General features: G+C 38.9%; 2 protein-coding genes across 7 annotated transcripts in view; one reads left to right on the forward strand and one right to left on the reverse strand.

Annotated features, from left to right (window-relative positions):
- The window catches only part of DHX36 (DEAH-box helicase 36), a 46,284-nt gene extending 39,067 nt beyond the window's left edge, over positions 1–7,217 (forward strand). The window contains exons 21-25 of the mRNA XM_025289514.3: positions 1,432–1,531; positions 1,626–1,716; positions 4,624–4,744; positions 6,083–6,235; positions 6,542–7,217. Of these exons, the coding sequence (XP_025145299.2) occupies positions 1,432–1,531; positions 1,626–1,716; positions 4,624–4,744; positions 6,083–6,235; positions 6,542–6,727 (651 nt within the window). The 3' untranslated portion in view covers positions 6,728–7,217. The remainder of the gene's footprint in view (positions 1–1,431; positions 1,532–1,625; positions 1,717–4,623; positions 4,745–6,082; positions 6,236–6,541) is intronic.
- A 10,687-nt stretch (positions 7,218–17,904) lies between these two features.
- ARHGEF26 (Rho guanine nucleotide exchange factor 26) overlaps positions 17,905–25,743 on the reverse strand; it is a 138,966-nt gene continuing 131,127 nt past the window's right edge. For 5 of the 6 annotated variants that reach the window (XM_044945648.2, XM_044945642.2, XM_044945634.2 and 2 more), the window contains 3 exons: positions 23,397–23,464; positions 22,101–22,205; positions 17,905–20,022 (listed from right to left, as the gene is read on the reverse strand). In XM_044945648.2, coding sequence (XP_044801583.2) covers positions 19,880–20,022; positions 22,101–22,205; positions 23,397–23,464 — 316 coding nt within the window. In that variant the 3' untranslated portion in view covers positions 17,905–19,879. The remainder of the gene's footprint in view (positions 20,023–22,100; positions 22,206–23,396; positions 23,465–25,743) is intronic. The other variant, XR_006552140.2, reaches the window with a different exon arrangement.

Raw genomic sequence — 25,743 nt, forward strand, 5'->3', positions numbered from 1 at the left:
GTATTGTCCTGAACAATATAAAATAATGGTGATAGAAATCAGGAGGTGGCCTGGCGATTCGGTTGTAAGAGAAATTAGGTAGGAAAACTAAAGTCACACAATTCGTGGAAAGGATACATATTTAAAAATGACTTGGGACTTCCCTGGCAGTCCAGTGGTTAAGACTCTGAGCTCCCAATGCAGGGGACCCTGGGTCAGGGAACTAGACCCCACATGATACAACAGCAAGGTCCTGCATGCCACAACTAAGACCTGGCACAGCCAAATAAATAAATTTTTTTTAATGACTATATTTCATAATCTGTTTTAAGCTCACAAGGCTTTATTAAATATCTCTTAGGATTATAAAAATGTTGCATTCATCTAATTCAGTTTTGTTTAATTGCCTTAAATTGAACTAAGATTAAATGCTTTTATTAAAACAGCTTCTGTACTGTTATCGTAGTTAAGGTGGCATTTTTGTCCAATTCTGATGAGTTTTTGCATTATTGCTTATTTAATGATACTTCTGATGATATTGAGATTAGGGAAGTCTTTTGTACTTGCCTATATTATTTGAATGCTTTTTATAACAAAGCATGTATTATTTTACTCATGGTCGTTTTCTTAAAAACAAGAAACAGGCCTTAAGCTTTTGAACCAGGATGTAATGGTAGTTAGTTCTCAGTAGTACATAATGTGCAGAGAAGGCAATGGCACCCCACTCCAGTACTCTTGCCTGGAAAATCCCATGGGCAGAGGAGCCTGGTAGGCTGCAGTCCATGGGGTCGCTAAGAGTCGGACACAACTGAGCGACTTCACTTTCACTTTTCACTTTCATGCATTAGAGAAGGAAATGGCAACCCACTCCAGTGTTCTTGCCTGGAGAATCCCAGGGACGGGGGAGCCTGGTGGGCTGCCGTCTATGGGGTTGTACAGAGTCGGACATGACTGAAGTGACTTAGCAGTACATATGTGAATGTTATTTTACTGTATGCTTTTCTGTATTTTTTTCCCCCCCAAAATATGGGGTGGAGAGCAATTTTGAAAGTTAGTCTTTTTGCTGAATAAAGTAATTCTGAAACATCAGTTGTTACTCCCTACAGCAGGCAAGCCTTTTCTATAGAAGATCAGATGATAAATATTTTCAACTTAATATCCACATGGTTTCTCTGGCAGCTGCTCATGTTTGCCATTGTAATGCAAAAGCAGCCAAAGATAATATGTAGACAAGTGGGTGTGGCTTTGTTTCAATAAAACCCTGTTGACAGAAACAGATTTTTATAAATTTGTAGTTAACTATCCCCTGCTGCAAAATATCACATTTTTGCAAGAGTATTTTATAAAGCAGGGAAAGCTCACCATGAAATTTATTTATGAGTGCACACTTTATAACCCCTATAGATTTGTGTGAAAGGTATTCTAGTTCTGTTTGTTACCATTGCTCCCTAGATGCTGCATAACATGAAAGGGCAGTTTGCTGAGCATCTTCTTGGAGCTGGATTTGTAAGCAGTAGAAATCCTCAAGATCCAGAATCTAATATAAATTCAGGTACAGCAGGAAATACAGTGTAAATAACTTGCTGCTGTTGCCAGTTGTATCAGTAGTTTACTTTTTTTTTCCTCTCCCTTCCCACCCCGAATAGATAATGAGAAGATAATTAAAGCTGTCATCTGTGCTGGTTTATATCCCAAAGTTGCTAAAATCCGGCTAAATTTGGGTAAAAAAAGAAAAATGTAAGCATTGAAGATTATTATAATTACTTGTTCTCTCAAACTTTTGAAATCATCTACTACAACACGGCTTGTATTGTACATTTCTTCTTACTTGTAATAGGTCCCTATTCTTTACTTTGGCTATTTAAGGGAAGGCAAACTGTTTACGGTAGATATACCATTGTCCCTCACTGCACATCCCGAAGTCTGTTCCTTTGTCACCCAGTATTCACAAAGAATATTAGTAATGCCGGTGTAAATGTGCTTCCCTGGTGGCTCAGATGGTAAAGAATCCTGCAGTGTGGGAGACCTGGATTTGATCCCTGGGTTGGGAAGATCCCTGGAAGAGGGCATGGAAACCCACCCCAGTATTCTTGCCTCGAGAATCCCCATGGACAAAGAAGCCTGGTGGGCTACAGTGTAGGGGGTCACAAAGAATCGGACACAACTGAACGACTAAGCACATAAATATGAGAACAGTAAGCCAGCTGTTAAAAAGCAGTGCCTCAGTGGAACTTGCTTTGGAGTAGATTATGCTTCAGGATTTTTTTTTTTTTTTCCTTTCTTATGAAACAGATAATCTTGTACTTTAGCTCTTTGGATGAAATTGTGGGGGTTTTACCTATTTTGAGAAATAAAGTATAGCTTTAAATATAGGTCCAAATAGAGTCAGCCTCAATAGTAATTGGAGACAACAATAAGGCATATTTTTGCCCAGTAAGCTAACTCATTCTATTGAAGAAAAAAGAAAAACAAAGTCAAATATGGCTTGTAGGATGTGAATTGGTGCCAGACTTTTGGAAGACACTTTAGAATTAGGTATCAGCAGTCATTAAAATAGTCACTGGCCCAGTGGTTTCATATGTTCTAAGGAAGTCAGTACAAATGTTTTTTGCAAAATATATTGTAAGCAACATAGATGTCTAGTAGCAGTGGGAAAATTAGGGTTTTATAAGACCTTATTGTATGGCATTTCTGTTAGGTGTAAAAAAAAAATCATTGTATATTGACATAAAATATTTGAACTAATGTTCGGTGAAAGAGTTGGTTGTTCTATACACATGAAAAAATATAGACCTCAGAGGTAGCTTAAAGTGCAGTCATTGTTCTAGTGCAGTGGTTCTCAGCATGGGTAATCTTTCCTTTCCAGGGACAGTTGACAATTTCTGCACACGTTGTGGTTTTATAACTGGAGACGTATGTGTTACTGGCATCTAGCACATAGAGGCCAGGGGTGCTGTTAAGCATTCCACAATGCACAAGACAGTCCCCCATAACAAGGAACTCAGTAGTTAAGAATGCAGATGTTGAGAAATCTATAATGTTGTACCTGAGAATAGGGTAACATGAATGTTAATCATTGTGATTGGATTATTCACATTTTAAGTGATCTGAGTATTTTTTGACTTCAGTACTTTTTCAAATTCTTCTTCATATATATCCCTAAAATGTACAGGTAGTGTGACATGTTACAGGTAGCTTAAATGTTTGAAATACATTTTGTATATCTCTCTGCCATCCTGGGAAGACTTGATGGAAAAATATATCAATAGTTCTCTTTGGATTGATGCTTTGTTTTGTAAACATGCAGGGGTCAGCACATTTTGGCATACTGGCTAAAAAACATCTTTGTGTAAATTTTTGTTGAAAGACAGCCAGGCCTATTCTCTGCCTGCTTACTAGCTACATTAGCAGAGTTGAGTAGTTGTGACAGAATGCCCCCAAAGCCTATAAAATACTTTGTCTCTGGTCCCATATAGAAAAAGTTTGCCAAATCTGCGGCTCTAGTGATGTAGGGTTGCAGGATGACATTGGTTAAATTGACTGTGTGGTGAGGAAAAATAATTGATTTTATTCTAAATAATGGCTTATGACTATGGTTGATGATTTTATGGATCCCTAAAACCATGAAAAAGATGCCATCAAAAACAGGAGGGATTAATGGATTAACCCTTTATAATGTAATTACGAATGATTATATAACAATACTATCTCATATCTCCTTGTTGAATAATATTAACTAAAGACTCCTACAGATTGAGGTGAAATCTTTAACTATCAAAGGAAAGACCCCCTAAGAATGGAGAGACTGTACTGGAGCTGTGTATGTTTATTTCAAGTATTCCTGTTTTGAAATGGGGCTGGAGGTTCAGTGAATGTGAGGCCATTTAAAACATATTTTAGAATAGGTTTTTAAAAATCAGAACTACGTTTTAAACAAAATTCTCCGTTTTTTAATTTTACTTGTCTGGGTGTGTAACCTGTGGATTTTTTTTTTTTTAATTGATCATTTCAGTTATTCCGTAAATTGAGGGTGGTTTATCAGTCCTCGGGGTCACGAAGAGTCGACACGACTGAGCGACTTCACTTTCACTTTTCACTTTCATGCATTGGAGAAGGAAATGGCAACCCACTCCAGTGTTCTTGCCTGGAGAATCCCAAGGACGGGGGGAGCCTGGTGGGCTGCCGTCTATGGGGTCACACAGAGTCGGACACGACTGAAGCGACTTAGCAGCAGCAGTAGCAGCAGTATCAGTATCATGGTTTATCAGTATTATGATTTATAGTAAAATGTACAGACTATTCTCTTGGTCTGATTCACTTAGAATTCTCTCAGGTATTTATTTCATTCTTTGTCTTTTAATGGTATATTTATAAACATAATGAGGGAATATTTTGTCACTTTTCTAATATGTTGAGTAATTATACCTATAAGAGGATTTGTTTTATGATTTAGAGTGTTCATATTTATCTGATACTTTTCCATGTCTTATTAAAATAAAAATTCTCTTTCCTTAAATTTAAGTTTGGAAATATATAATGCAGAAATAAGCTAAACTCATCTGTGGAGTTTCTTTTGATTCTGGGATGGTTTGGAGTCCTCCAGAGTGGTTTTTTTTTTTAACTACATTTTAACTTTCTTTAAAGGGTGAAAGTTTACACAAAAACTGATGGAGTAGTTGCTATTCATCCTAAATCTGTTAATGTGGAACAAACTGAGTTTAACTACAACTGGCTTATGTATCACCTGAAGATGAGGACAAGTAGTGTAAGTGAATGTATAAAATAGCCATGGATCTGAATAACAGTCTTACTGTGTTTTTAAAATTGTTTAGTTTTCATAATTACAAACAAAACTTGTTTTCTTAAATTTTTTTTTTTTATTGGCGGATAATTGCTTTACAGTGTTTGGTGGTCTCTGCCATACATCAGCGTAAATCAGCTATAATTATGTATATATACCCCCTTCCCGCCATTCCATCCCTCTAGGGCATCGCAGTGCGCCAGGCTGTGTTATATAGCAGCTTCCCACTAGTTACCTGTTTTATACTTGGTAGTATATATATGGCAATGCTACTTTCTCAGTTTGTCCTAGCCTCTCTTCCCCCAACCTGTGTCCATGAGTCTGTTCTCTACATTTGCATCTCTATTTCTTCTCTGTAAATAGGTTCATCAGTACTTTTTTTTTAGATTCCATATATATGTGTTAATATATGATACTTGTTTTTCTCTTTTTGACTTACTTCATTCCGTGTAACAGGCTGTTGGTTCATCCACCTTACCACAGTTGACTCAAATTCATTTCTTATGACTGAGTCTTATTCCATGGTATGTATGTACCACAGCTTCTTTATCCACTCACCTGTGGATGGACATCTAGGTTGCTTTGTCCTAGCTATTGTGAACAGTGCTGCAGTGAACGTTGGGGTACCTGTGTCTTTTTGAATTGTGGTTTTCTCAGGTTATATGCCCAGTAGTGGGATTGCTGGGTCATCTGGTAGTTTTATTCCTAAGTTTATTAAGGAATATCCTAAAAAAATTTTTTTTCCGATAAGACTTACAATGTCCTCAAGCAAATAACCTGTACTTTTAATGTGTGCAGATCTGTTGTAATGGATCTTTCTATTTTAATTAACAGAAGGTTATTTGATTTTCATAATTTTCTTTCAGAACCTATTTTTCAAGAAATACTGACATTTTGTGGTATACAGGAGTTCACAGTATATGAAGAATTTTATTGACTTGTCAATATAACTTACAAATACTGCTCAGAATATTAAGTGGGAATTTTGTTAATATATAAATAAAAAGAACTTCAGCTACATTATTGTTTTGGTTTTATCACTTAGAAAAATACTTTGTTTCCAGAATAGTGCTACTGATTGAATCGAAACAAAAATATAAAACTCCTTTGTTGTCTGAAGTAATGAAAAATGACTTGTTTAAAATTATATATATTTTAAAATTAGTCTGTAATTACACTGACAGGATAATAATACCTGTTTCAGAAAAAAACACTAATTGATACTAGTGATTTTACTGGATTAATGTGACTAATCCTTTCCGACTCCTTAACTGTATTAACTTGCCTTACTTTTCATTATAGATATACTTGTATGACTGCACAGAGGTTTCCCCATACTGTCTCTTGTTCTTTGGAGGTGATATATCCATCCAGAAGGATAATGATCAGGAAACTATTGCTGTAGATGAGTGGATAATCTTTCAGTCTCCAGCAAGAATTGCCCATCTTGTTAAGGTGACTGACTTTACATGATTGTCTTTGATTCTGCATGCAAGTTAGTATACAGTCTTGTGTTTTTGTTTATCCAAGTGTTGTACATGTTACATTAAATATTCCTTGCTTTATTTCAACAGACGAAATTGTGTTGAGAAATCGATTTATAGTTTTTCTGAATTGGTTTTTGAGATAGTTATAAAGCAGCCATTCTGAATAGCTAATAGCTTATGAAATTTCTTGTACCAGATCAAGTCACTTTTATTTATTACACTGTTTGATAGTACATCTGCCTTTGTTGAATGTGTATACTTTTTCCAACTTCAGGAATTAAGAAAGGAACTAGATATCCTTCTGCAAGAGAAGATTGAAAGTCCCCATCCTGTAGACTGGAAGGACACTAAATCAAGAGACTGTGCAGTACTCTCAGCTATTATAGACTTGATCAAAACACAAGAAAAAGCAACTCCCAGGAACTTGCCACCACGTTTCCAGGATGGATATTACAGCTGACGGGTTTTCTCTGGTGCCCTGAAAAGCCAATTTTACAGCCATCTTCCATCACGGTTTAACTTTGGGCCAGATGCCAAACCCTAGGACATGAATAATTTAATGTGTATAAGGTAGAAACCTTTAGTAGGTAGTAAAGACTTAATGTGCATGAATTAACAGTTGTCTGTAGCTACTATAAATACACCATAAACAGCAGTAAGTTCTCTGATCATACACTCTTATTGTGGTCATGTCCACATTTTGAGAATATTCCTTTTATGTACTTCGAGTGTTGTACCACTTGAGAAAGTCCTTTGTTATGAAATATTAATCTTTCTGCCCTTAATGACTGAGTATAGAATCAGTAAAACTAGAATGATTAGCCAAAAAGCGGTGTCAAATAAGAATTTCAGTACATCCACATTTTTTCTAATGAAACTTCTATCAGAAGTTAATTAATTTGTTGTAATAAAGTCCAGTATGTAATAAAATGTACAGTGTGTAAATCTCAGCTAGCTTTTTGGCTTGGTTTCTGCATCTCCACTTGTCCCTTGGTTTGTTTGATTTTTTTTTTAATCTTTTCAGAATATATTTTTATCCTTTTTATATCACCCTGTGCAGCATAATGTAGCAATAGAGAGCATGAGTCTCTTAGAGCCTGACCACCTAAATTCAAATTTTAGCACTGTCACTTACCCAGGATCTTAGGCAAATTACTTGGCTTCTCTCTGTTCCCATTTTCTTTATCTATAAAATACAGGTAACAGTTGTGAGAATTAAATACCTTGTTATATGTAAAGTGCATAGCCTAGTGTCTGGCACATATTGGGTACTCACTAAATGGTAGTTATGTACTCACTAAACGGTAGTTACTCGTCCATGAAACTTTTTGTTAATGATCCATTAGGTTACACTTTTTCTCCTCATGCTCTGAGTGCTATTTTATACTCTCAGCCAGTGGTAGCTAGTCTGACAGGTACTGTGCAGCCCTGTCAGATTTAGACAATACAAATACTGTTATTTGTCAAGCAGCCTTTTTGTCCTTCCCTTCCTGTTTGCTTGTCCATGTGCCCCCTCCTCTGCAGCCTTGTTCCCAGGGATGTTGGACCCTCTTCCCCAAGGGTGAGTCATGCTTGGTCTAAGCCAATCATGCATGGGCTTATTCTCCTTATAAGTAACTCTTGAGGCATGCATATGTGGACCTGTCCTGTCTGATGTCAGCTGAGAAGAGGTCTGCACCGGGGGCATCTGAGAAAGATCTTCCTCACTAATACTTGGAGGAGGAAATTCTGCACTCCTCCTTTGGACATTTTCTTGTCTGTATTTGGCACTTAGAACTGCTGTAGCCATCTTAGAATCACTAGGTTGGCTCAGCAGGCAGGTGGAAATCAGCCTTGTCCTTGATAACACTAGTGAGCTGTTGAATTATCCACCTGTGCAACTGCCCTGCACATTGACTTACTCTGATGACAATAAACCCTTTATTGTTTTAATTAGCCACTTTTAGTAGAAAGCGTGTTAAGTGCAACACCTGACTATCCATCATTGAATGTTGTTTGCTGAGGCTTCTATCATTTATTTTGTGATCTAACAGGTTGACCTTTATATCTGAGAAAAGATGTAAAAGTTGTAGTATTGGAAATACTGTAAGAAGACAGACTTTGGAAGAACACTCTGGTATACCATAAAAACTACAAATTTTGTTGTGCCTTCCAAAGAAGCCAGGGGAAAAGGAGTATCATATGATGACTGTGATGATCTTAACAGCACTGCTTCAGGTAGTGCTCCCATTTGGGGGAATGTGTGTCAACCTGTCATTTCCTCCTAGGGTCCTGAATATTTATTTTTGTGTTCTAAGTCCATTCTCTTGGCCAGTATCCCAAAAGTGATTTGTGTCTCACTGAATTCTTATTCAGCGTCATATTGTGGCATGTTAGTTTTGGCCCTAAACTCAAGGTGATAATTAGGTACTATTTGTTCTATTAGAATGTTTTTACGTTTGTGGAGTTTTTTTTTTTTTGCTTGCTTCCTTTTACTATACAGTTTAAATTAAGTTATTTGGCCAAAATGGTCTTTGCAGAAAGCAGTTAAAAAAGATTACTTGTTAATTAGTTCTGTGTTCACAGACCAATATTTAGTCTTCACAAATGGGGAAGATGTTTCTGAAGGACTGTTTAACAGATGAGCTATTTAGAGAGGTCAAAGGACTTATTTATCACCTCTAATTTATGTCTTCTCTACAACCAATCAAGATGGAGATTTTAACTGATGGTGCTATTTATGTTTTTTGTTTACAGAATAGGATGTAACTTAGTGAAAAATGTATTCCATGTCTTAGCATTATCTGTTATTTGATAGTTTTAAAGAATAAGACATTAAGAAGAAAAATCTGTTTGGCTCACCATTCTGATACCAAGGATAACTCTTGGAAAAAATAACTCTGAAACAGAAACTTATGAGAGGAAAAGGCACTGAATAATCTTTTTTAAAAAAAAGTCTTTGAAAAGTGAGTCCATATAACACCTTCTTAATCATTAACTTGGGCAAAAGCTCTAGATGCATTTGTACCAATTAATGCAAGTGATTTTCTCTTCTTCATTTTTAAAACAAAGTCCACCCTACAAGTTTGAATAATAAAAGAGTTGTAGGAGGAATTTATTTTATGTACTCTATTGCCCAAAGTAAATGGTAATCCTTCTGCTCTTGAGCTCTAGTTTATGTATATATAAGTAATTGTGATCATGTAGTATAATCATATTTATAATATACTAATTGTTTTTACATGGCATTTTTATTCCGATTTTAAAAATAAACATTCATTATAGAATATTTGAAAATTCAACATATAAAAAATGTTACTACTGTTACATACTTTTTTAATAAGCCTGAAGATATTATTTTAATAAAGTTACCCAAGTATAATTCTGTTAATTTTGTCAAATGTTTTAAGTCATAATTGTTACCCTGATATGGAATATTCCTGTCACCTAAAAATGTCCTTTGTTTCCCTTGCAGTCAGTCCCCTGCTCCCACTTTCACCCATTGGCAACCATTGATCTACTTTTGGTCACTAGAAAATTCAAAAGTTTTGCCTTTTCTAGAATTTCAAATAAATGGAACAATATGTAGTCTTCTGTGTTCGGCTCTTTCAGTTAACAAAAAATGCTTTTGAGATATTTATGTTGCTATATGTATCAGAAGTTAGATCCTTTTTATTGTTTAGTAGTATTTAGTAGTAGTGTTTGTTACACCGTAGCTTGTTTTATTTTGTTTAGGATTTATTTTTGTCTTTATGGCTGCACTGGGTCTTAGGTGCTGCATACAGGCTCTTCTGTAGTTGCATTGAGCAGGGCCTGACCTCTGGTTGCAGAGCACAGGGTTCTCATTGCAGTAGTTTCTTGTAGCAGAGCACAGGCTCTAGGCACGCAGGCTTCAGTAGCTGCAGCTCATGGGCCTTGTTGCTCCACGGCATGTGTTTTCTTTCCGGGCCAGAGATTGAACCTGCATTGGCAGGTATTTCTTTACCACGGAGCCACCAGGGAAGCCCATCACAGCTTGTTTATTGATTCACCAGTTGATGGACCTTTGTGAGTTATCTTTAGTTTTTTTTTGCTGTTATAAGTAAAGTTATTTTTATATGTATACAGGTCTATGTGTAGACAGATACTTTTCATGTCTCTGGGATAAGTACCTATGGTTAGGATTGCTGTGTTATATTGTATTTAAGTTTATAAGAAATTGCCAAACTGACTTCCAAAGTGGGTGTTCCATTCTACACACCTACCCTCCATATGTTATGATTCCAAGTGTTTCAAATCCTCACCAGTACTTGCCTTGAATGGATGTGGAGTCTCATAGCTCATTGTGATTTTGTTTTGTATTTCTATAATGATCAGTGAACATATTTCATGTACTTACTTGCTGTTTTCCTTGGTTGTCTTATATGTGTGTTCTGATCTGATTCTCCACCTCATGTTGTTAAGTAATTGGGACTTTAGGGATATTAGAGAGGAAGGATTATTCTCTGAATTTTAGAAGTGCAGAAAATTTAAAGCCATTGACCTGAATATGGCAAAATGTGCCACTCTTCACTGGCTAGTACAGTGGAAGAGTTAAGCCACTGTTATCAGGTGCCAGAAGAGAATTCAGCAGGAGCTGTCTTTTTTAAAGATGTGGCAAAAACACCGCAAAGCAAGCAGCTACAACCTTAGAGAGGGGTTTCTCTTCTGGGCATCAGCAAATATAGGCATTTTTACAGCTGATGGAAATGCAAATAGTCCTGTGTGAACACTGGTGCAGCAGAACAAAATAGCACTGGAAACTACAGGGTTCAAAAGCAGATTTTCTCTGATCCCCGGGAACCATGCTATCCATGCAGAGTCCCTGAATCTTTAGTCTTAGTACCTTAACTGTTAAACTGAGAACAACTAGAGCAGCCTTCGGTGGGAGAGAAACACCAGGTTTAGAGGTCATGATGCCAAGAGGTTGCACATCCACTGTGAGGAAAAGAACAGGGCATAAGACAAAACTTTTCTTGTTTGGGTAAGGGATGGGAGTGAATGAAGACAGCTGATATAGAAGCACTGCAGAACCAACCTTTAAGACTGCTTAGAGTTTTGGTAGTTTGTGGTTTTCAATGAACTGGCCCACTTTGTCAATGTTGTTGAATATATGTGAAGTTGTTTGAGTATCTTCTTACCAATATCTGTCAAATCTATAACAATATGTAGTCTTCCATTCCTGACATTGACAGTCTCTTTTTTGGTCAGCTTGCTAAAAGGTGTATCAATTGTATTTGTCTTTTCAAAGAACTAGCTATTTGTTTCATTGATTTTCTATTTTCAGTTTCATTGATTTCTATATATATATGATTTCTGTATGTATCCTGTTTTCCTTCTGCTTGTGTTTACATTTTTTTATTTCTAATTTCTTGAGGTGGCAGCTTAGATTTAAGAGTTTAGTGCCATAAATCCCTTTCTAAAACACTGCTTTGGTCCCAACATAAATGTCTCGTGCCATTCAATCAGTATATTTTTTATGTCCTCAATATATTTCCCTCTTAACAGATTAAGAGTGTGCTGTTTAGTTTTCAAGTGATTAAAGATTTCTCTGTGACATTTCTGTTAATTTCTAGTTTGGATCTTTTATGGTAGTTGGAAAACAGTTCTTTTAATTATTTTTTTTTAAATTTATTTTTGACTGTGGTGGGTCTTGCTGCATGGGCTTTCCTCTAGTTGCAGGAAGTGGGGCTGCTCTCTGATTGCAGTGCACAGCCTTCTCATTGCAGTGCCTTCTCTTGTTGTGAAATTTGAGCTCTAGGGTGAGCAAGCAATGGCACCCCACTCCAGAACTCTTGCCTGGAGAATCCCAGGGACGGGAGAGCCTGGTGGGCTGCCGTCTATGGGGTCGCACAGAGTCGGACACGACTGAAGTGACTTAGCAGCAGCAGGGTGAGCAGCCTTCAGTAGTTGCAGCACATGGGCTCAGTAGTTGCAACTGCCAGGCTTAGTTGCTCTGTGGCACGTGGGATTGAACTCTGCTGCATCGGCAGATGGATTCTTTACCTCTCAGGCACCAGGGAAACCCTGATTTCAATTCTTTTATTATTATTATTTTTTTTTAATTTTATTTTATTTTTAAACTTTACATAATTGTATTAGTTTTGCCAAATATCAAAATGAATCCGCCACAGGTATACATGTGTTCCCCATTCTGAACCCTCCTCCCTCCCCATACCATCCCTGTGGGTCGTCCCAGTGCACCAGCCAGCCCCAAGCATCCAGTATCGTGCATTGAACCTGGACTGGCAACTCGTTTTATACATGATATTTTACATGTTTCAATGCCATTCTCCCAAATCTTCCCACCCTCTCCCTCTCCCACAGAGTCCATAAGACTGTTCTATGCATCAGTGTCTCTTTTGCTGTCTCGTACACAGGGTTATTGTTACCATCTTTCTAAATTCCATATATATGCGTTAGTATACTTTATTGGTGTTTTTCTTTCTGGCTTACTTCACTCTGTATAATAGGCTCCAGTTTCATCCACCTCATTAGAACTGATTTAAATGTATTCTTTTTAATGGCTGAGTAATACTCCATTGTGTATATGTACCACAGCTTGCTTATCCATTCATCTGCTGATGGACATCTAGGTTTCTTCCATGTCCTGGCTATTATAAACAGTGCTGTGATGAACATTGGGGTACACGTGTCTCTTTCCCTTCTGGTTTCCTCAGTGTATATGCCCAGCAGTGGGATTGCTGGATCATAAGGCAGTTCTATTTCCAGTTTTTTAAGGAATCTCCACACTGTTCTCCATAGTGGCTGTACTAGTTTGCATTCCCACCAACAGTGGAAGAGGGTTCCCTTTTCTCCACACCCTCTCCAGCATTTATTACTTGGAGACTTTTGGATCGCAGCCATTCTGACTGGTGTGAAATTCTTTTAAATTTGTCAAGTTTATTCCCCAGAGTGTGATCTATCTTGGTGAATGTTATATATCCGCATGAAAAGAAAGTATAACCTCCTGTTTCTGGGTGGTGTGTTCTCTAAGTTGATGTCAGTTCGGTCTCATTCCTTGATGATGTTCAGTTCTATACCATTACCCACTGTACTGTGGATTTGTCTGTTTTCTCCCTTGAGTTCTGTTAGTTTTTGATCATGTATTTTGAAGTTCCAGTATTTGGTACTTACACACTTGGGGTTGTTACATCTTCTTCACAGAATGACCCTTTTATTGTTAGGTAGTATTCTTTGTTCCTGGTAATTTGCTCTGCTTTATGTTCTAGTGTAGCCCCTCCAGCTTTCTTTTGATTGGCATTTGCTTGATACTACCTTTTTTCCATTCATTTACTCTATACTTACCGTTATAATAATTGCATTTGAACTGTTTCCAAAAGGTGATGGCATATAGTTAGGTCACTTTTTAAATCTGTCAGTATCTCCCTTTTAATTAATATATTTACATCACTTAGATTTTATGTGTGCCATTTTGTTTTTTGGTTCTCTTTTCGTTCCTCTCTTTGCTTTTTCTTGCCTTCCTATGGTTAGTTACCTGACAGTTTATTTAGTATTCCACTTTACCTTGTCTGTTGTTTACATCAGCATATCTCTTTGTAAAGTTTTTGCTTGCTCTATGAATTACAGTGGACTTCCCAAGTGGTTCAGCAGTTTAAAAAAAAAAAAAATCCCTCTGCAATGCAGGTGATACGGGTTCGATCTCTGGGTCAGGAAGATCCCCTGGAAGAGAAAATGGCAACCCACTCCATATTCTTGCTAGGAAAATCCCATGGGCAGAGGCGCATGGTGGGCCACAGTCTGTAGAGTTGCAAAGAGTTGGACACAACTGAGCACATGGATTATAGTATACATGTATTGCCTTAGTTTTTCCTAAATATTTAGTTTTCCCAAACGAACTGTTAGTGAAGGTAGCTCAGTCGTGTCCAACTCTTTGTGACCCCATGGACTATACTGTTCATGAAATTCTCCAGGTCAGAATACTGGAGTGGGTAGCCTTTCCCTTCTCCAGGGGGGTCTTCCCAACCCAGGGATCAAACCCAGGTCTCCTGCATTGAAGGAGGAAATGTTTAAAGACTATATTTTTTAGAGCAGTTTAAGGTTTACAGGAAAACTGATCAAACTGTGTACTTTTACTCCATCTTAACATCCCCTCCTATTAGCATTTTAGTACATTTGTTACAGTGGATGAGCCAATTAATGCATTATTAACTGAAATCCATAGTTTCCATTAGGGCTCATTCTCGGTATTGTATATTTGAACAAATGTATGATGACATATATTCACCATGACTTAACCATGCAGAAGACTTTCACTACCCTGAAAAAAGTCCTCTGTGCTCCACTTAATCCTCCTTGCTTCTCCCTGAACCCCTAGCCCTCATGGATCCTTTTACTGTCTCCATGGTTTCGCCTTTTCGAAAATGTTACATACTTGGAGTCATTTAATGTATAGCTTTTTCACATTGGCAACTCTTCCTTAGTAATAAGCATTTAAGGTCCTTTCATATCTTTATGGCTTGCTAGCACATTTATTGCTGGTTAATATCCCACTGTCTGGATGTACCACAGTTTATCTGTTCATCTATTGAAGATTATCTTGGTTGCTTCCAACTTTGGCCATTATAAATAATGCTGAGATAATTTTTGCGTAGATATTTCTGCGGACATCGTTTTCAACTCATTTGGTTAAGTATCAAGGAATGTGATTGCTGCATTGTATGGTGTTTAGTCCTCTAAGAAACTGCCAAACTGTCTTCCCATTGGCTTTTGCATTCCCACCAGCAGTGAATGCCCCGTGTCCTCACCTGTATTTGGTATTGTCAGAATTTTAGTCATTCTCTCATTTTAATATTGCAGTTGCATAATAATATATGATCTTGAACATCTTTTTCATATGCTTATTTGCTATCTATATATCTTTGAGTTTTCCATATTTTTGCCCATTTTTAATTGGGTTTTCTAATTATTTAGTTTTAAGAGTCCTTTGTATATTTCAGATGCTAATCCTTTACCCAGATTTTTTTTCAAGATTTTTTCTGTGGATTGTTTTTTCATTCTCCTTTTAATGAAATTCAGCTTACCAGTTTTTTCTTTCACTGATCATGTCTTTGGTGTTTAAGAAGTCATCTCCAAACCCAAGATCATCTTGACTTTCCCGTGTATTATCTTTTAGGAGTTTTACACTTTTACATCTTAAAAAGTTTCCAAATAAATGGATAGTTCTTAATTTTTGTTATTGATTTCCAATTTAACTATTTTATAATCAGAAACCACTCTGTATAACTTCAGTCCTTTAAAATTTGTTGAAACTTGTCTTACAATTCAGGAAATAGTCAAATTTAAATATTCTACCTGTGCATTAATGTATGTGCTGAAATTGTTGCAGCATGTCCTAGAGAAGCCTATTAGTATTTCCATCTTCTACACTTTCATTGATTTTTATCTATTTTTTATACTTTTTATTGTTCACATCAAATGAGACAGCTATGTTACAAGTCTCAAGCTGTGACTTTGGACATGTTATATTTTTGCTTTTACTTAATATTGAGAACATATCATTGCATGCTAAGTCACTTCAGTTGTGTCCGACTCTTTGCGACCCCATGGACTGCAGCCCGCCAGGCTCCTCTGTCCATGGGTTTCTCCAGGCAAGAATACCGGAGTGGGTTGCCATTTCCTTCTCCCAACATATCACTGGAAGAATATATATTTAAAATTGTTACATAATATCTTCCTGGCTAAATGAAACTTTATGTAGGCTGTATCCCTAGTCATACGTTTTATTTTACAGATGGTTTTATCTTGATATAGCCACAGGTAGTGAATGTTACCATGTTCTGCCCAAACCTCCGTCAGGAACTGCCAGCAACCAACAGCTTTTGGTCATTAGCCATGTACAGGAATTGTCCTCGGCTGAAGGAAGTCGCCTCAGCCAAAGGCATGTCCCCTTTCTGGACACAGCCAGCATCCTTTGTTAAGAACGGAGTTGCCGAGACCCACCCCCTTGGCCAAAGCCCCTCTTTCTCCTCTCCTCTGAGACTCCAGGTAAATCTTTGCACTCGCCACCTGTCCTCTCCATGCTTCCCTGTGGGTTTCTTCTAGCCTCTCTTCCAGTTCTCCAATAGCTTTTAACTGTCAAATCTGACATTAAACCTACTTCCATAATTTCTAGGTTTTTTTTTTTCTGTCACTTCTTGTGGTTGTTAATTATTTATTGCTTTTTGAAGTTTGGCTTTATCTCCATGTTTAAGCATGCTCAATCATGTCCAACTTTTCACTACCCTATGTTGTAGCCTGCCAGGCTCCTCTGAGGTTGGGTGTTTTTTTTTTCTTTTTTTTGCTTAAACTTTCATTTGAGAATTTGTTTTTTGGAAATAATTGAGAACTAAGATGATGGTGGCTTTCTTCAGAATGAGGTTTTGTTTCCTCTAAAGGACCTTGGTATGCCATAATTCCAAAAAGTGAAGCTTGAGATTCTTGAGTTTCCTCTCCAGAGTAAGCCCTTTGGGGACCACACCCACAAAAAGGAAGCCGTGGTAGGTACTGTGGCCTGTTACGTAGTGCACAGAGGATGGGCTAAAGAGGAAGGTGCATCTTGCTACTCCAGAGATGATTCTCCCTATCGCTCTGCTCCCCTTGTCTGTCACTACCTGAGTGAAAATGCAACAGAGATGCCTTTATGGATCCTATCACACAGCTCTCTTTTAGCTGCAAAGCATGCTGGAAAACTAGCATTTTTAAGGTGTTGTAAAGAGTGTTGCAGACAGAATCCTAAGACAAGCCCCATGATCTCTGCTTCCTAGGTGTTGGCATCTCCAATTAGGTTATACTGCATGGCCAAGGAATTACGCAGATCTAATTAAGGTCCCAAATCAGCTGAATTTGAGTTCATAAGGGAGATTTTTCTGAGGGTCTAATAACATGAGTTTTAAAAAAGTTTTCTCCAGCTGGTAGCATGAGATGAGAGAGATTCCACGTGTGAGAAGGACTGAACATGCCACTGCTGCTTTGAAGGTAGAAAGCCACACGGCAAGGCAGTCTAGTCCCTGGAAGCGGTGAGCACTGGCCCACCTGCCCGCCCTCCAGCAGCCAGCAAGGAAACGGGCTCCACACAGCAATCACAAGGAATGGGACTCGGCAAGTAACAGGTAGGAGCTGGAAAGTAGTCAAGCCACTGCTTTGATTCCCGTCTTACGAGACTATATGCAGAGAATTCAGCCAAGCCATCCTAAACTTCTGACTTTAGAACTGCGAGACCATAAAGGAATGTTATTTTAAGCCACTGAGTTTGTGGAAATAATAGTCATTCTTTGTCTTCCACCAAGATTCACAAAGGGGTAAAATGTCCCAAGTACAAAGGTTCAGATACTGGGTGGCCAAAGTGAACAATAAGGTGTTTACTCCAAGGGTTAATAACTGAATTATTTGAGATAAGCTATTCAGTCACGAGGTTTTGTGGAAACTCTTAAAGAAATAGGATGGCCCAGTTCTTAAAAATGCCCCAGCGTTTTAGAGCAGCTGAGGCCCACATGTATGCAAAAAAGAGCAGACAGACAGCTTTCATACTAGCTACAGATACCTTTTGAGTAGAACTCTGATTTAGCTCAAAATGCAGCAAACTTAAATGTACTAAAATGAACACATCCTACAGTAAATTAAATCACATCAGCATGAAAGAACAAGTATATACAAAATCTTTATAAACTCACATATTTTTGCCAAAAGTGTACAAGCAGTCTCATTTCACTGGGACAAAAAAGAATATTTTTGTTCTCCACAGGTCACTGAATGAAGTCATTGTACAATTCAGAGAAGCTATACATAGAAACTGAACTGGGTGTGAAAAACAATACTGTTTCACTCACAGTTGAACTGAAACATTGTAAATGTGTTAATACCTGCTATAAAACAATGTTTTATCTAATAAACAGTATTAACCTGCTTGCTAAATAGGCTTTGATTTATGCACATATTTCCAGAACTGTTAAACATCTCATACTGATACAGGATTCATACAGTTGCTAATTTTTAGTTTTAATAGGGTATTAGCAAAAAATAATATGAACTGGTCTCTTTGCAAAGCCATACACTTACTTTCCTTCTGTGAAAATGACACATTAGTTAAATTTTGTTAGCCTCTCCTCCAAAAAGTCTGGTGTTTTACCAACCCTGAAACCTCACTAGCTGAGTCCACTGCTATTCTCCACTGACAGACTGGCCCAGACCTCAAGTTGCTCAGGACCTGGAATATCTTTATACCCAGAAATGTTCCACTGATAAAGGACAGTGGTCCAGGGGGGACGCAGCCACAGGTGCCACCCCACCATGGGCTCAGCTGCTGCAGTGACAGGACACAGAGCAGGTGAGCCAGGCTCGCTCACCCCCGGCACTGGGCTTCTGCAGTCACTCACGACAGATAAACTGGTTGGCAGACATGGCCCTGAGTCCTTGAATGGTGTTCCCTTTGCCAGGCCCTCCGTGGAAGAGAATGGAGTAGAGGTGGAAAGTAGCTGCCAGTAAAAAATGTCATTCCTCCCCCTCACTCTTCCAAACCCTCCATTCCCTCTTTATGAAAACATTCAATTATAAGAACTCTTCTCTCTCCTTGTACTAGTGGAAGAAATAAAGAGTTAAGAGACTTCAGCAAGCAAGGCCTTTAGTGCAAATAAAATGAGTTCCCATTAAGGTCAAAATGTTATGTTGTAATTAAGTACCATGCTGGCTTCTTGATACCTTTTAAGGTCCAATTTTACCTTTGAAATGGTTAAAGTATGTTTCAGCCAATTTCCTCCTGCAAATAGAGGAGTAGGAACTGTCAAAAACTTCATGTTATTGAAGGCAAAGCAGCCTCACGTCATCTAATCAGCTCAGTTGAGTCTGTTTTTAAAAAGCAGGACCCTTGTCCTATATTCAAGATTTTCTCACGTACGTGAGGCATCTAAATTCTATGTTGTTAGAGTAGCCTATGTTTTATTAGAATATATTTACCTAAGACCAAAGTTAGGTGAGAAAGATTTAAAAAAAAAAATCTTCTAAGACTCCTTCCCTTCCAATGAGGAAAGGGGTGACAAAAATTCAAGTGTCAATTTCCCTTTTCTGGGAAGAGGTTTAGAAAGGCTGGGCTCACCTTCAGAACTCTAGCAGTTCCTGTTGAAATCTATCAGATCTAAAATATAAAAGTCAGGAAAAATAGTTACAAAACTGGGTATTTCTTAAAGACATAAAACCTTGGTAATGCCGGAAGAACCATGTGAAGGAAATGTTTAAAGAGAGCTAATATACATTCTTGGTTAAGTGAAGATAGAGAAAATGAGGATGCAGCATCTTACATATGTTTTCTTTGTATGTCAGGATATGATACAATGAGGAATCGCTGAGGCAGCCTGACCCCTGAAGTGAACTGCTCAGCTATTCTGTTACCCTAAAGAGGTTTGCAAAAGGATTGCTGTGCACAGACTGAGCTTTGCGGACTAACCGTGTCCAGTAGCTGTTCTCCTGAGAGAACAAAACCACCTGGCAAACTTAAAGGCAAGTGTTTCCATTCTTTTAATTAACTAGGCTATGTTAAAATTAACATCAAAACCAGCTCTGAACCAACCAGCCCACCATGATGTAGTGCAAATCTCGCAGTGGCAGAATACCCTCGGAAAGGCTACACGTTGGTCTCCAGTCCCAGCAAACGCCCCATTCTCTCCACATTCTTATCAATTGTGGCTTGGCACGTTATCTCCTTAGCACATTCCATAGGAAACCAGCCCCGTTCTCCGTCTCGAAGTCTTTCCCCTTCATACCAGCCTGCAAAAAAGAGCAGAGGTCTCAGGGGACACCAAGTATTTGGAGGAATCTTGATTGTGTTTGGCTCCAAGGGAGGAGCGTAGGGGCAAATTTCAGAGCCAGCATTCTGCCCCAGGTTGGGCACCATGGATGATGCAAGGTGAGGAGAGAGGTGGAACAGAGGGAAACCTTTCAAGAGGGAATCAATGGCAGGCCATGATGAAAGGCAGGACATGATCAGAGGCCCTGAAGTCAGCTGGTTGGGAGAGTTTAGGAGCTTGGGCTGAGTTGAAAGGAATGATGATGCTTTGGGTAGCGAGAAAGTAATTTTTTTTTACTTTATTCTTTTAATTGAAGTATAGTTGATTTACAGTGTTTTGTTAGTTTTAGGTGTACAGCAAAGTGATTCAGTTATACACATATATATATATATATTTTTTTTTTCCAGATTCTTTTTTTCCCTTTAAGGTTGGTTATCTCAGAAGTCTCGAACTGTCCTGATTTGTTTTCATTCCTTTATTCTGTTCCATGGCAGTGATTTCCACTACTGTGTATTCCAACTCACTTATCCATTCTTCTGCCTCATTTATTCTCCTGTCGATTCCTTCTAGGTATGTTTTTCACTTCAGTTATTGTATCCTTCCACTCTGGTTGTTATCTTTTATAACTCTTTAAAACTCTCTGTAACTTCTCTGTGCATCTGTTCTTTCTTGGATCATCTTTATGATCATTACTCAGAATTCTTTCTCGAGTAGATTGCTGATCTCCATGTCAGTTAAGTTGCTTTTCTGAGGTTTTATCTTGTTCCCTTGTCTGAAACATATTCCTGCGCCATCTCATTTTGTCTAAACTTCTGTGTGTTTTTTTGTATATTTGGAAGGTTAGTTGTGTTTCTCAAACTTGGAGAAGTGGTGCTCTACAGGGGATGTCCTGTATGTCTCAACAGTACACTCCGCTCACATCACCCAAGGGCCAGAGGCTAGCTGGTGCCTTCCCACTGGTAGGTGGACCTGGGTCTTGGCTCTCTGGTGGGCCAAGTTAACATGGCCAATCAACAGGGCCATGTTATGGGTTGTGTCTACAGGTGGCTGTGGGTTCAAGAATTCTTTAGGGAGCCTGTCTGCTTATGTCTGTGGCTGTGTTCCTGCTCTGTTGATTGGCTGGCCTGAGGCTTGCCATTACTGGAGCCTCTGGGATGTTGGGTAGAACCAGGTCTTGGTACTAATAAGCCACTATGTCAGGCACCAGGATTGTCATGTGGTTGAACATAACCCAGTACGCCTGCCACCAGTGTCTGTCCAGACCGTGAGCCACAGCTGACTCCTGTTTCCTCAGGAGAACCTCCAAGACCCGCAGGTAGGTCTGATGGAGGTTCCTGTGGACTCACTGCTTTTGCCCTGGGTTCTGCTTACACATGACCTTGTGTATGTCCTCCAAGAGTGAAGTCTTACTTCCTCCCGACCTGTGGAGAGCCTACACTCCTGCTGGCTTTTGAAGCCAAATCTCTGGGGGCTACTCCTCCTGATGTCAGACCCCCAGGTGGGGAGCTTGAAGTGGGGCTCAGAACTCACTCCTGTGGGAGAACTCTTGTAATATAATTGTTCTCCAGTTTGTGGGTCGCCTACCTGGGTGGAGGGAATGTGAGACTTGCTTGTATCATAAGTGCACCCCTTGATCTTGTTGGGTTTTTTTTTCTTTGTCTTTGGATATATAGTATCTTTTTTTGGTAGGTTCCAGTCTTTTTATTGATGGCTGTTTACCAGTTGTGATTTTTGTGTGCTCAGGAGAGGGGGTGACCTTAGAGTCCTTCTACTGTACCATCTTGTCCCCCATCTGACTTAAGTGAGGAAGGAGGAAACTCTGGAGCTGAGAACTAGGTCACTGGGGGACCAGGGAGGAAGGAAACCTTTCATGGTTCCTTTTGACTAACAGCCATGTTAACTGCAGCCTATTAAAAAACATTTAGAAACAGTAATGTGTAGATAAAGGAGAGAAAGGTGCATAGGAGAAAAACAAAGGTTAGGGAACATAAGCATTGACAATAAAATGAGACCCTGAATGCTGGACCACCACCATCCCACTGAAACACTCCCACTCACCATCGCTAACACGCTGATAAATAAGGACCACATCCGCCACCTGCAGAGAGAGTTCATCTGGCTGTTTGGCAGTAAATGATCGAATGATTTCCACTTGGGTCAGTGCTGAGGGGGAAAGAGAACATAATGAGAAATGAAACAGGGACAAATCAATAATTTGCATTTACTCAGCCAGCATGGATAGAAAAAAGGTAGGCTCCAAAAAGAAGCAGAAATGAGTTTCTAGGAACTCCCTTACTCGGCCAAGAGCTTCAGTTAGAAGCTCAGAATCAAGAGAGGCCTTTTATGATACATGAATCCCCTCAAAAATAGCCTTGATAAGTCATTAGATACATCACACAATACAACTAGGAACAGCCACAGGGGAAACTGAGGCAAGACAGACTGGGTGTGTGTCAAGGCCATGCAGCTGAGGATAAAATCCAAAATCTATGCAGTTCTCCTGGTTCTCACCCAGGGTGCTGCCCCAGCCCACCTAGAAGCACCTGCGAGCTGCCAGAGAAGTGTAGAAATAAAAAGTTCCAGCCAAATGTTAGATCCTAACAGACAAACTTCTACTTCAGTGACTTGGTCCTGGCTGACCTGAGTTCTTACTTTGTTTTTTAATATGAAACTTGATTCCAGAGAAATTTCAAGCCAGTCACTTTAGCTTTGACTTTAAGCTGTGATTTGTGAGTGCTCCAGGAGATCCAGTTTTGTTGCCCCAGTTCTTTGAGTTTGCCCTTCCAGCTAGAATCACCCAGAGCAGCATAACGTCAAAGCAGAATGCTTAGCACGTGGCACTACCCTTCACTGTGTCAGTTCCTAGCTCCCTAGAAAATTAAAACATTTTTAATACTATTTAATAACAAAAAGTCAAAAGGAAGGGTACAGTGATTTACCTTAAGGTTAAAAGTACACTTTAGTATGGAGAAGGTTTAAATATGCTACTACTGCCCATTAACAAACTAGAAATGGAGGAGCTTGATAGTACAAGCAAGGCGGTCGGTGTACATTTAACTTTATTCTCACTATCGTATTATATAAATGATGCACCTAACTTGCAGGTGATTTAAGAGACTCAGGAAGGCTATGCAATGATGTGCCACGTTTATAGAGCAAAGAACTGCACTTCAGGTTGGAATTTGTCCCCTTGTCTTCCAAAGCGGGGTGCACCCAGTGCTGATGTGGGGCAACAAGAAGGAAACCTTGGAAACTTACAAAGCGAGTAGTGTGGAATTTAACCACTAACAACCCAGCAACCAGCAGGGGGCAGAGCTCTCTCTGTTTCAGATTGTCAGCCCTCCGGGTACTTACAGGTCCGATCTGGAGGCTGCTTCCCACTGCTGTGTCCCAGGGCAGTTATCCAACGGGCTCGCTCACTCCTAAACGCAGGGAACATCCAGTTGAGAGATTCGACAGTGCTTAGATACAGAATGAGGTCTATTCTAGAATGTAAAGGCTTCTTTCCCCCAAAACAGGGCAGAGATTCTCTAGAAAGGTAAGCAGCTGGTCTTCAAAACCAATTTTAAAATGATAATCTGAAAAATGTAAATAAGCCCCAAACAAGTCATTGTCAAGAGATTCTGAATGACTCTGTCTTGTTATTAAGTGTAATTTCTCATATGACAGTTTGTTGTTGTTTAGTTGCTAAGTTGTGTCTGAATCTTTTGTGACCCCACAAACTGGAGCCTGCCGGGCTCGCCTGTCCATGGGATTTTCCAGGCGAAAATACTGCAGTGGGTTGCCATTTCCTTCACCAGGGATCATCTTGTTAACAAATAGCTGATTACACTGATAATCACAAAAAGATACTCTGTACACTCACAATCTGATATTTAACATTTCAAAATAAAATTTCATGAAAAAAAAAAATCCTAGTAAATCTATCTCTTGCCACTCCCTCCTCTTTTCCCTGCACACTCACTCATTTCCAAATAAATGAGAAAACTGAAAAACTGACACATTTAAAGTTGTTCTGTCCTCCTGCAACAAACATTGCCAAATGTAAGCCTTAGTGAACTAGAAATTCTCTGTTCTCAGATGCTTAAAGTGATTTAATGATTACAGACAAAAGAAATTTTTTAAGGTTTAAAAAGTTTTTTTTATATTACGCTCTAATTATATGAAACAATAATTATTTAACTAAAAGATCAAAAGTTTAAGATGAGCAAACATTACTCTGTAATACAGTAACCCCAAGTTTCTGATTTGGACAGTCAAATATTAGGACTGTGATTAAATAAACCACACAAACATATACACTTTAAAATCTTTTAGGAAGCATTTGTCAGACATACCACTTGAGATACATTATTTCCTTTAAGTTTCCCAAAAGCCTGTTCAAAGGATGAGAAGATTGAACAGAAGTTCCAAGGTAAGTGACGCAAACCAAGGTCAGTTTCTACTACTACACTCTACCTAAGTAAGAGATTAAGAAAGGGATGCCTTATAATAATAAAAAAATAACCAGATGGGACCTAATCAAACTTAACAAGGTTTTGTACAGAAAAGAAAACCATAAACAAAATGAAAAAATAACCTATGGACTGGGAGAAAATACTTGCAAATGATGTGACCAACATGGGCTTAATCTCCAAAATATACAAACAACTCATACAGCTCATAGGGCTTCCTTGGTGACTCAAGAGAGTGAAGTGCAATGAAGGAGACGGGTTCAATCCCTGGGTCTAGAAAATCGATCCCTGGCTCAGGAAGATCCCTTGGAGTAAGGGAATGGCTACCTACTTCAGTATTCTTGCCTGGAGAATCCCATGGACAGAGGAGCCTAGTAGGTTAGAGTGCAAGGGGTCACAGAGTAGGACTCAACAACTAACTTTCTCACTTTCATACAACTCAGTTAAGAAAAACCCAATCAAAAAATGGGCAGAAGACCTAGACACTTCTCCAAGGAAGATGTACAGGTGACCAGTAGGCATATGAAAAGATGTTCAACCTCACTAATTATCAGGGCTCCCCTGGTGGCTCAGACAGTAAAGAGTCTGCCTATAGTGCAGGAGACCCAGGTTTGATTCCTGGGTCGGGAAGATCCCTTGGAGAAGGAAATGGCAACCCACTCCAGTATCCTTGTCTGGAAAATCCCATGGACAGAGGAGCCTGGCAGGCTACAGTCCATGGGGTCGCAAAGAATCAGACATGACTGAGCGACTAGGCACATGAAAAGATAGTCAGCCTCACTATGAGAGAAATGCAAATCAAAACTACAATGACGTGTCACTTCACACCAGTTAGAATGGCCATCATTAAAAAGTCTACAAATCACAAATGCTGGAGAAAGTATGGAGAAAAGGGAACCCCTCACACTGTTGGTGGAAATGTAAGTTGGTACAGCCTCTATGGAGGGTCCTCAGAAAACTAACGAGAACTACCATAAGGATGCCTTAACAACCTGGACCTGAAAGATGCTTCTGTCATTCCATCTTTATTCCCTGACATGTATCCATCCTTCCATCTAGACTAACTTTTTATAGTTGGGAATTTGACATGCTGTTCCATACCTTTCCTATTCTTCTCAATCTTGAGTATGACCTTTCCTCTCTTTTTAACCAAGCTGTGTCCACTCATTATCACTACTTCGTTTCCCGTGGTGGCTCAGTGATAAAGAATCCGCCTGCCAATGCAGGAGATGCAGGTTTGTTCCCTG

The sequence above is a fragment of the Bubalus bubalis genome, chromosome 1 (genome assembly GCF_019923935.1).
Source record: "Bubalus bubalis isolate 160015118507 breed Murrah chromosome 1, NDDB_SH_1, whole genome shotgun sequence".
Lineage (NCBI taxonomy): Eukaryota > Metazoa > Chordata > Mammalia > Artiodactyla > Bovidae > Bubalus > Bubalus bubalis.